The sequence below is a fragment of the Fukomys damarensis genome, unplaced genomic scaffold (genome assembly GCF_012274545.1).
Source record: "Fukomys damarensis isolate Sample0158 unplaced genomic scaffold, DMR_v1.0_HiC HiC_scaffold_23, whole genome shotgun sequence".
Taxonomy (NCBI): domain Eukaryota; kingdom Metazoa; phylum Chordata; class Mammalia; order Rodentia; family Bathyergidae; genus Fukomys; species Fukomys damarensis.
The window spans coordinates 63,196,112-63,207,793 of record NW_022900935.1 but is presented as its reverse complement, the minus strand read 5'-3'; the positions used below and the strand labels follow the sequence as shown (position 1 = coordinate 63,207,793).

The 11,682-nt window shown below is 56.6% G+C and overlaps 1 protein-coding gene across 2 annotated transcripts in view; it reads right to left on the bottom strand.

The window, feature by feature from the left end:
• Rnf213 (ring finger protein 213) overlaps positions 1–11,682 on the bottom strand; it is a 93,381-nt gene that overhangs the window by 72,011 nt on the left and 9,688 nt on the right. Inside the window, exons 3-10 of one of the 2 annotated variants that reach the window (XM_010618582.3) lie at positions 11,414–11,563; positions 6,212–6,628; positions 5,764–5,933; positions 5,202–5,357; positions 4,621–4,820; positions 3,641–3,921; positions 2,908–3,167; positions 1,192–1,389 (exon numbers count right to left, since the gene is read on the bottom strand). In XM_010618582.3, the coding sequence (XP_010616884.1) occupies positions 1,192–1,389; positions 2,908–3,167; positions 3,641–3,921; positions 4,621–4,820; positions 5,202–5,357; positions 5,764–5,933; positions 6,212–6,628; positions 11,414–11,563 (1,832 nt within the window). The remainder of the gene's footprint in view (positions 1–1,191; positions 1,390–2,907; positions 3,168–3,640; positions 3,922–4,620; positions 4,821–5,201; positions 5,358–5,763; positions 5,934–6,211; positions 6,629–11,413; positions 11,564–11,682) is intronic. The other variant, XM_010618584.3, reaches the window with a different exon arrangement.

Below are 11,682 nucleotides of genomic sequence, written 5' to 3'. Positions count from 1 at the left end.
AAAAAAAAAAAAAAAAAAAAAAAAAAAGTAAACGGAGGTAGGTAAGTTACCCATCATGAAAATGAGTGGCAATATTTTCATGGTCAATTTAGACCTTTTACTATACTTAAATATGATTTCGTTTTGCCTTTCAAACGGTTTTTCTGTGGTGCCGGGATGGACTGGAGGCCTCATGCCTGCTAGGCAAGTGCTCCTCCACGCCACTGAGCTATGCCCCAGCCTCCCATAATTTTTCCTTTATAGGTTGTGCTTTCTGTGTCTTCTCTAAAAATTTTTTCTTGCCTGAAGATTAGGCTACTTAGAAGTGTGCTATTAAATTTCCAAACATTTAGTGATTTTGCAGATTTTTTTCCTTCTGCTTACCTGTAGTTAAGGAACATGCCACCCCAATATGACCTTTTCTGTTTTGTACTGTTTTGTTGTGGCATGGGTGATTGACCCCAGGGCCTTTGCACTGAGCTATATCCCCAACGCTTTTTAACTTTTTACTTTGAGACAAGGTATCTTCTAAGTGGCTAAGTTGACCAAACTGGGCTCGAACTTGCAATCCTCCTGCCTCAGCCTTCTAGGGTGCTGGGATTACAGGCATTCGCCAGCATGCCAGCAGTGTATTTTAACACCCTTCAGTGTGTGGGAGTCGCCCAGCCCCCTGACGCAGTCCGTCTTGGTGAGCCCCACGCGAATCTGAGAAGGGCCTGTGCCCTGCAAGTGCTGGGCAGCTGGGGCTGCCTGGTCAGAAGTGTTCCCACACCTTCTGTAATCACCTCTGTTCTGTCTGTTGTTGGGGAGGAGCGCGGCACCCCAGCATCAAGGAATCACCTGTCACTCCCCTCATCGCTTCTGGGATTGGTTTTACTTCACCCCCCCACCCCGTTTGATGCACATCTGTCTCCCTCCACCTGTTCGTCCCTCATCCTCTGTGACTCCTGTCTGCCTCTTCTACTTTATCTTTTGTTTACCTTTGAATTTTGCACTTGAAGAGTCCTTCCTCCTGCATGCTCCAGAGCAGTTCTGTGTGTGTGTGTGTGTGTGTGTGTGTGTGTGTGTGTGTGCGCCCCCACCCACCCAGGAGATACCGGGCAACATCTGGAGACTTAGGTGATTCTAACCTAGGGGAGGGTGGTGAGTGCCGCAAGAAGACAGAGCCATTACTCTAATACCCATTTCTCGAAGGGCAGCTCTTCAACTTACTGAAAGGTTGTGCCTTCCCGAAACTTTGAGAAGAGGATTCCTTCGAGGGCCGCCCAAGTGTCCTCCGGGTGGTTCACTGGCTCGTGCTGGTCAGGGCTCAGCTGCATGCAGTAGTGCAGGACCGGCAGGGTGCCCAGCCACTGGTGGAGCTCTTTCTCCAGGCACTGCTGGCACAGGTTTACCAGGTACTCTCGCCACCTAGAAGGGATCCAAGATGCCACGTGTCAGACCGTCTGTGCCTGATGTCCTGGAGGCGAGGGGCCATCACCTGCATAGGCACAAGAACACCTGCATGGCTGGATGGCATCACCAGCCCAGGAGACACGGGGTGGGGGGAGCCACACCCTGGAGCCTGTAATCCCAGCACTCAGGAGGCTGAGGCAGGGAGGATCATTGTGAGTTTGAGGCCAGCCTGAGCTACATAGTGAGTTCCAGATCAGTCTCAACTACATAGTGAGACCCTGTCTCAAAAAACCCCCCCAAAAAACAAAAACAAAAACAAACAAACAAAAAAACCCCTGGTGCCGTGTGCTTGCCGAATCCCCAGAGCAGGGGTCATTTCTACCACACCGGATGGCAGAGGGACCTCGGCGTGTGGGTCCCGGCTAAGGATCTGCGCAGGGCCCTCAGGGCAGATATCAGCACAGCTAGGGTGGGAACCCATGCTGTCTGGCAACAGTGGATCTAAATACAAAAAACCAACTTCAAAAATGCAGGAGCCGACCCTCTAAACAATATCCAGCCCACGTCCCACGGTGACAGAGTTCCAGTGCATCCCAATCCTTTCAAACTCCGGCACTGGTTCCACGTTTCCTCGCCGCTGTTTCTGCTCTTTTGCAAAATGTACAGCGAGCTGGGCCAGGGATTTAGCTCAGTGATTCCGGTGCCTGCCTCGCACACGCAAGGACCAGAGTTCTATCCCTGGTACCCAAAACGGAACAGAACAAAACATACACACAAACAAAATGTACAGCGAGCAATTCCCTGGGGTTGGGGACATGTGAGGCAGCAGCCAGGTGTCCCAGAAGACGGGAGGGCTGCCCAGTGGAGCTTGCAATTTCACAGCCACGGGCAACACTGTGAAAAGCCCCGGTCCTGGCTTCCCCAGCCGTGCAAAAGGCCATCGCCTTGTCACCGCCAAGCCCTCCACAGCCCAGCAGTGACCGTGAGCTTCCTGAGCCCTACAGCACAGGCAGAGCTGGGCAGCACAGCACCTGCAGGGAGCCTCAACACCAAGATGCACAGACACCGTGCATGAAACAGGAGGGACTTGTTGTCATTTTTATGTTTTTCATGTGTTTTGCGAGAAGGGCTCTTGATACGTTGCCCAGGCTGGACTCAAACTCCTGGGCCCAAATGACCCCCCTGCTGCACCCACTGTACCCGGCTTCATGAAGCAGTATAAGGAGCAGCACATTCAATAAAACAGAGGCCAGATTGTGTCTCTAGACAGAGCACTTGCACAGATGCCTGGGGCCCCAGCTCTGACCCCCAGTACCACCAAAGGGGAAAAAAGGGGAAAAGAGAACACAGGACACAGCAGCGTGAAAAATGACGCACACGCCAAGAAATCCCGAAACGACAGCAGTGAGTGAGGAACGACAGGCAGCTCTTCTCTCCCGTGTGCGCTGTCAGCCATTCGGCCACAAGGGTTCATCCTGGCAATCAGACAACCGCTAAAACAGCTATAAACCCCTCGCCAACGGACAGAAATACCTCTCGGATGTGCTGAGGAAGTGGTCTAGGTCGCTGTGCAGGGTATCTGGTGAATGGGCAGTAGGGACCAGGAGGGAGCTCAGCAGGGCGATGTCAGATTTGGATAAGGAAATGTGAATTTTTTCCACTATGTAAAGGACAATCAGGCCCATCCGTAGTTTGCTTTTCACTGGGAAGTCTTTAGGCAGGGCTTCCCCACTCTTGCCTTCCGCAAACGGGGCCATCTGCTTCTTCAAATGCTCCCACAGGAGTTGTTTCACCTGAGGCCAGGAGACAAACACCAACCATGAGCCACACGGCGCCTGCCTCAGAGACGGACAACGGCTGGGTAGGGAACCGAGGTGCTGTGAGCACAGAGAGCTAGGGGAGTCCCGGCCCACTCCACCTCCCCTCATCCTAGCTTCCGGCCCACCGGGGCTCAGCCTGAGCCCCTCGGGGAGGGCCGCGGGGACCCGGATGCTCAGGAGGACCCACTGTCAAATGGCTCCAGGCCACCTGGGCCTTGTTTCTCCTCTGCCCAGACCAGGTGAGAAATGGGCACCAAAGTGTGCAGGAACCAGGAAGGGGAAAGGCAGGAGGGAGAGAGGCCCCATGAGGTGAGGGAAGGACAGAAGGGACAGAAGGTCTCCCTGCCCCCATCTGTGCGTGGCCCCACCGTCAAGGGGTCGCCTGCTCTAGCAGGTGGGGGACACCGCCAGAGTGGGGCTGCTGCGGACAACAGGGCAGCCTGTACCTCCTTCTCTGTGTACTGCAGATCGCTCCACGTCTCCTTCTTCTCTTGGTGAACCACAGCCTCTCGGACGACAGAGTAGAACTGCAGGAACTGGGCAAAGAAGGTCTTCAGGTTGATGAGGCTCCATGTCTGCAGGACGCTGAAGATGCGGTCCAGCATGACCACGGTCGCCATGTGCTTCCCGGCCACCACCTCCTTCCTCGTCCCATCAGTGAACCAGTCCTTGGCTTTCTGAAACCTCCCAGGGGGCTTCATGCAGACGTCATCGTACTGATGCCATTCTAGGACAACAGCAAGAACAGTGTCACACTCACATCATAAAAGCCCGCAAGCTCAGGCCCTGCCTGGGTGGCAGTGACCCTGGGGAGTGGCCAGAAGAGAGAAGAGAGGAAGGAAAACCAGAAGACTGACAAACTGAGGCACCAGAATGCACTCCATCAGCCACCCCAGGCAAGCCCCCGTGTGGAGAGATGTCCCACAGTGCCCGTGAGGATAAGCCACGGCTCTCCGCACACTTGGTACATGTGCCCCTTAAAACGTGACCGTGTGCGGGTCACACACTTTGCAGGCACGGCCCCCGTGCAAGCGCTATTTCCTGAGTGTGGTGGGAAGAGTGAGGCACCCCCTGAAGAATGCTGCAGCGTCCCTGTAGCATGGAGCCCTGGGCAGGTGCCTGCTGTGGGGTAAGGCTCCATTCATGGCTGTTCTTAGGATCGGATGGATTGCAAATTGCAGTCCAGCCCAGGTAGCTTAGCGAGACTCTGTCTCAAAAGTAAAAATTTGTAAAGAAGGGATGGAAATGTAGTTCGGCACAAAGGCCCTGCGAAGAGTCAAACTGAGCCGAGAGAGGGGCCCAAATGCCTCTACACCGCCAAAGGCAGGCTTCCAAAGACTGCTTTATGAAGCACCAAGGCAGGGGGCGATGCGGCCAAGGCAGAGCCAAGTGGCCCAGGAGTGGAGTCAGGACACTGCAGGCTCACCTCCTTTGGCCACCAGGTGGGATGGCATGTACAGGCAGCGGTTGACGGGCTCGCCTTTCTTCTGCTTCTTGTAGATGAATTCATACTCCTCGGAGTCTTGGCCTTGGACAATGACGTACTTATACGGGATGGCACAGTTCACACTCTGCTTGGGAATGACCATGCTGCCCTCGACGAGACAGGCATTCTCCTGTAAGACCCTGTGAGTCAACGGGACACTCGGTGGTTATCCAAAAGCCACGTCAGGAACACCTGTCATCCCAGCACTTGGGAGGCTGAGGCCGGAGGATGGCCACGAGTTCAAGGCCAGCCTGAGCTACATAATGAGACCCTATCTCAAAAAACCAACAATACAAAACAAGAACAGCAAAATGAAGCCCCCGTCCGGGACGCCAGCTCTTCTCCAGTAGGTGCTAACCCACAGCACACGTCTGGAACCAAGCAGTGACCAGCCAGGCCTGGAGGAAGAGCCCTGTGATAACGGCAGGCGCCACAGGGTGGTTGTGTTTGAAACACTCGTCGTCTGCCCTGGGTGACGGCGCTCACACACACCCGCCCGAGCCAGCCCGTGGTGTACTCACGTGGTGCACAGCATCTCGCACGCGTTTTTCCACTTTGGCTTCCCAAGTCCATCACCCCCGCGCACAAACACTTGGTGGCAGCTGGGGTCAAATGCGAACTGCTTGGCGATGATGGCGTGGAAGTACACGGTGATCCCTTCCCCGGGGCCCAGCGTGCTGGGGAGAGCAGACAGGGAGGGGCGCAGCTCACTCGCCCGTGCCTCCATGTGTGCCGGATCACAGGAAGCCACGCGTGTGCACGCACACACACACACAAGCGCACACAGGGGCACCACGCTTACTTCTCCACTGTGCACAGACACACCAGGGAGGGCACGACATCCGCGGCCCGATACACCAGGGGAGGCCCGCCCTGCCCCGTCCCCAGGCAGCCCAGGAAGGACTCTGGGACTCTCCTGCACGCTCAAAGGCCACGTGGGCTCTGGGACCACGGGACCATCGGGGCGGGGAATCTGGAGCAGGTGCCCCGTCCAGCCCACTTGTAAGCGGTTCCCTCAAAGACGAGCTCGACAGAGGTGGGGGCGTCGCTCGGGGCCCCCTCGCTCAGGCCTCCCAGCCCTACCTCGCTGTGACCTGCGCAGCGCTGCTCTGACTCCTCTCCTTCTTGTTTTTCACAGCCACTGGTTGAGTGCTGTTACTCTCCTCCGCCTCCTTCAAGTCTTCTAGCTTCCCATCCCCATTTTCACTGCCTCTACCCCCAGCAACAGCCGACTTGTCCTTGGCTTCCGTTATCTGGAACCCAAGCCAAGCCAAGCCGACTGTGAAGGCCAGGCCTTGTGCTCTCCCCCGCCATCCATGATTGCACAGCTCCTGGGGTGGCCCTGTGCTTCCCTGCTCTGAACCTCCCAGGGCCTCTGGTCTGGCCCACTCCCCCGGCCTCCACCCCCCTGCACTCGGGGCATCAGCGCCTTCTGCGCTGAGGACAGGCCCACACCCCACCCGGGGGCCTCGGCACACCCCATTTCTTCTGTCAGGCAGGTCCCCAGGTGGCCCACTAACCCAACACTCACCCTGGACGCTGGCAACTCCGCCTGCTGTCCGTCCTTGGGCTCACAACTGTCCCCTCTGGACCCAGGCTGCTGAGTGATATCTGCAGCCACAGGGTGGTCTTCACAGGCAGAGGGGCCTCGGTCTCGGGAGGGCACAGCAGTCTGATGTTGCACGGGGCTGCTGCTACCCTCAGCGTGCACAAGGGGATCAAGAGGGCTGCCCTCCTCCAGTGGCAGCGCCCCCCAGTCCAGGGTCTGGGGGGGCCCGCCGGCCGGGTCACCCTGCTGGGCTTGGCCGTGGGGTGTGGCTGCATCCAGGGAGCCAGGGCTTGAAAGCAAGCTTGGAGTGGCAGGGCCAGAGAGAGATGAGGACCAAGAACTCAGCTCTGAGGAATCAGTCATGTTCTGATGCTTTTTCTTCTTTCTCTTCCTTTTACTCTAAACATAAAAAAAAAAAAAGACACTGACTTTACTTCTTCGATTTATCATACCGTACCCAACGTTTCCCTCCAATTTCTCAAGTGCCTTAAGCCTAGCTTGGCCGCACTCTCGCTTATAAAATCTATTATATCAGCAATTTCTCTATGATACTGGGGGTCTAACCCAGGGCCTTTGCACGGAGCTAGATCTCCAGCCTTTTTTATTTATTCATTTATTATTATTATTATTTTGGAGTGGGGGGTACCAGGGATTAAACTTGGGTCCTTGCGCTTGTGAGGCAGGAGGCGGAACCACTGAGCTAAGTCCCCAGCCCTCTTGTTTATTTTTTACTTTAAGACAAGGTCTTGCTTAGCAGTTAAATTGCCCAGGTAGGGCTTGAGCTTGCAATCCTCTTGCCTCAGCCTCCCAGCAATACTGGTGGCTCAGCAAAATCCCCAGGTAATTTCTTTATCTTGGACAGAAGGGAACAAAGAAACAAAGACAGGGATGGCAGAGCTGAAGAACATGCACCATGGGCCACAACCTGTCTTCTACCACCGCCCGCCCCGCACCCTGCACGTTATGAACACAAAACAGAATAAAGAGAAGGGTACAGGAATGTGCAGGTGTCCAGGTTCCTTGCTGCACCTAAGAGGCACTTCTGGAGCCAGCACAAGCATCCTTCCCACCTCAGGAGCCAGGAATGGAGCCTGAGAAGCAGGTGTGGGGACCCCTGGGCCCCACGGGGCGGCCCTCTAGAGGAAATGCCCCCTGAGGCCTGCCACACAGATAGGCAGCTGGTGGGCACACCTGTGCCACCCCATGCCCCCACTCTTGGGGTTAAGTCATCAGGGAAAGGGACGCAACCCGGGGTTCATCTGCATATAAAGCGGACAGCCACTTTCCAGGTCAGTCTGCGGCTCCCCGAGAACCCTAAGTAACCCCCAACAGCCGTGCCTTGATGGCCTGCACACCACGGGGCATCCTCGGCCCTTGAACAGGTGGTTAAGCGTTTAAGGACGTGGACTTTAACACGGAACCTTCTCCAGCTTTTGAGGGCAGCAAGTCACGAGGCAGGCCCCAGCTCCATGGGGAGCAGTGCACCAGGGTGGTGGCCACAGGGCGGTATCTGCCACAGGCTCCCGGGGCCACACTGTGTGTGGGAGGCCAGGCAGCAGTGGGGGGTCAGCCCCACAGCGCCTTAAGGCCACCTGTCAACCCCACCCTCGCCCTCTGCACCCCATGTCCTGTGACTCTTATGCATCTATGGGTCCCGGATCCATCAGCCTCCTGATGCTGCCAAGACCACTGAGTCAGATGAGCCTCACCTGCCGCCTCCTGCTCTGTATGCTGGTGCTTAAAGCAACATGGGCTTCTGCAGGCGCAAGGGCACCGGGGCTCGATGGGGCCCCCGGCCCATGGGGCTGACAGCACAGTGGGGCAGCTGTGCCACCCATTCACGTGGGAAGTGCCAGGGACAAGACTGCACGGGAGGCACCGAGGAGGCCGGAGAGCTCCCGACCCAGAAAGCTCCCGGGGGACGTAGCGTGGGGGTTGAGTCTAAAAGACGCTGAAGCCCAAATCTGAGGCTTCATCTCTTTCACAAAGACTCTTGGGTTCCTGTGGCTGAAGACGAGCCTCGTCTCCCATGACTTCCTGTTCACCCAGAATCAAAACCGAGGTCCAGCCGGGCGCAGAGGTGCACACCTGCAATCCTGTGCACGCCTGTGGGAGGCTGAGGCAGGAAGGATGGGTTTGGAAGGGGACCACGTGCTGGCCAAACCCTCACACAAGTGGACGGGGTAGATGCTGGCCGTCACAGAGAGGCGGACTGTGAAGCAGCAGAGTCCCACGTGGGGAGGCTGATGTCACAGTTGGGACCGCTAATGTCCTCCAAGTATTACGTGTTCGGAAGGTGACGGGATCACGGGTGCTACACTCATCCGTGGATCTGTCCATTGGCGAGTTCAGAGCTGACTTGTGTTTGGAGCTGGCCACTGTAGGATGACTAGGAAGGGTGTGTTCTCGTCCCAGGCTCCACCCTCCCGCCCTCCCTCTCTCTCTCTCTCTCTCTCTCTCTGCTTCCTGGTCATCCTGCAGGGATCAGCTTTCCTCCCCACAGCCCTTCCGCCAAGCCTTTTTTGCCTTGGAGCCAGCTGACCACGGACTGAACTCACTACCTTCCCTGAAGCTGGGTAGCAGGTACTCCGTCTCAGCAACAGGAAGGTCACTAACCCTGCTGACAAGTGGGTGCTGGGTGCTCCTAACCTCCTGCCGCCAGGGACCAGCTGGTTCATCCCCACAGCGGGACGGTAAGCAGGGCTGTATACTCTGAGATGCATCCCAGCCTTTTTCAATTCTGTATTTTGTGATGGGGTCTCACTAAATTGCCCAGGCTAGGCTTGAACTCACAATCCTCCTGCCTCGACCTCCCGGAGTGCTGGGATTACAGCCCTGCACCACCACACCCAGCTGACCAAAGATTCCTGATGACAAATCAGGTTTAACTCCTTCTTACACGAGTAGAAAATAAGTCCAGGGGATCGATGTTCTCCTGCTTGATGACAGGTATCAGCTCCTGGGGATGCACTCAGGCTCCGGGGAGCACAGACTGAGGCACGGTACAGGCAGACTCCCCCTCACCAGGCCCTGGCCCTACAGACATGTTAGGAGCACAGTCCCTGCCATCTGTCCATCAGGCGGCACAACTTAGGGACAGCTCCAGCTGCCCTCCCCATGGAAGGCGGCTCAGAAGGAGGGGAGCAGTCAGCCAGGAAGGACAAGAAGCCCATGGCGCTTGGAGGGCCCCTGGGGGTAGGGACATAGGGGTCCAGAGCAGGGACTGACTGTCCCTCCCCACCCATGGGGCTGCAGGGGTGGCCCGGGGAGACCGTCTGAGGGATGAGCAAGGACAGCGGCCAGACAATGGCCCAGCCCCTGTTCTCCAGCCATGCTCGCCACACTCGCCACACCGGGCCAGCAGCTGCCGCCCACACATCGCTATTGCTCCCCAGTGCTGGGGACAGAAGCCAGGACACAGTGCGTGCGAGGCAAGCACGCTGCCACCTACCTCCACACCTAGTGCGTTTTTAATAAAACTAAACTCCACCTGAGAGGCAAAGCAGCACCAGTTAGGGCAGCCACGTGCTCACCTCCTGATGACGTTTTCAGCCCCTCTGTCTCTTCCCCTGCCCCTGCCTTCCACACCTGACCCCCCACTCTGGAGATCTGCGCCATGACCCGGTCCTTCGAGACTTCCCAAGGCATCACTGTGAACCCTCTGAGAACACCTCCATGCACGGCCTCCCCAGGTAATAGTGTCATCTTCTCGGACCCGGAACCTTTGCCATTTACACAGCCACAACAGCGTTTACAGGTTTTATACGACGATGGGAACATGTGCTTAATTTGACACACACAGCGTTCACCTGTATTTTCTAGAATGCTAAAGAAGCTGACTTGCACAAAAATACGTGGACAGCCTGGGACATATTTTCATGTTAGTAGGAGCAGGGAACCTGGCTCTTTCCCAATGGGGAGCCCAGGGTTCCGCTGCACCTGCCTAAGATGCTAGCTCTCACTGCATTCCGGGGACCCCTGTCACCTGTGTCTGCTCCCGCAGGGACACTGCCATAGAGGGGTTGATAGCTTTGCGATCAGTCTCCATTCCTTTGCCTTCGTTTTCTTGTCCTTTACAGGGTATTCTCACCAACTGACGGTTCAGGAGGGTTTTAGAATATTTTTATCAACTTCCAAAGAGAGCAAATCCTTCTCCGTGCTGTATTATTTTCCTCTATGATTAATCATTTCATTTAATGTACAACTGTGGTACAAGGACACACAGCTCCTCCTCGGGCTCAGGCCCTGCCTCCTCACATATCAGCAGTCTCTGTTGTACTGTCTGTTTTGCACCCAGAACCTCACAGCTACGAGGGCTCTGTGCTGTGCGAAGGGGTTGCCACTCAGCCCTGTGTGCCACAGTCAGCAAGGGCCACAGCAGGGAGCTCACTGCCAAGTGGGAGCCACAGAGGAAGGACACACCTGGCTCCCAGCCTTCCGCCTCGACTGGCGCTGAACTTGCATCTGTCTTCCACAGAGAATAGCAGTGCCCTCTGCAGGAAGGCCAGAGTCCAACCTCCCAGCATTGCTCTGGTGCTGGAGGCTACCCTGTTTTCTTCACCAGCAAAAGCACTTTCACCGCACCCCATTTGGTGTTTTTGAGACAAAGTTTTGCTATGTGCTGCCCTAGAACTTGCAATCCTCCTGCCTCAGTGATAGGATCACAGGCGTGGACCACCACACTCTGCAAGTTTCATTTCTTGCATTGTCAAGGAACCCTGTAATGCACCGAATGCTGCAGAAATCGACCGAGGCCAGGACTGAGCCTCCAGCAACAGACTAAGTTCAGCCAGGCGTCCACGCCGGTGCGGGCACGGCTGTGACCTGCTGATGGGTGCCGGTGCTGCTGCCACGCTCCCTGAGGTCCTGGGTCCCTGCAGCTCCATGAGCTCGTCTCCGCTCCGTGCGAAGGGTCCCGGGTGGCCGTGGAGCTTCCTCCAGGGGACATTTCTCCAGATGTCAAAGAGGAGAGTTAAACAAGAAATAAAAGCTGGTGACGGGATGGGAGGATAGAGAGTCGCGAAATGTCCTCCACCACAAGAGCCAAAACCTGAGTCACTTCGCAGGCCAGCCTGGGTGTGCCCCAGCCTTCCCTGCCCCTCAGGGGTGAGGCCTGAGGTGTGGGGCCTCCTGTTGGCGTGCGCGATGGCCGAGAGGCACTGGCGCCGCTGTGTGTGCAGCTACCTGCTCACAGTCTGCATCTGCAGGGTGTGCACGCTCCGCCTGCCACAGGGCTGCGTCCTGCTTCCTTTTCTTCTTCGGAGGGTAATAAACGGCTTCCATCTCGCCAGCTGTGTTGTCTGCGGCACGTACGCAAACCTCTGGGGCCGCTCCCTGCTGAAACACAAGCGCCTCCAGACAGGGCCAGGAACCTCTGAGTGCTGCTCCAGCAAATCCTCGAGACCTGTACCCTCAGCAAGACTGGGGCCGGGGCACCCGCCTGGCAGACTGAG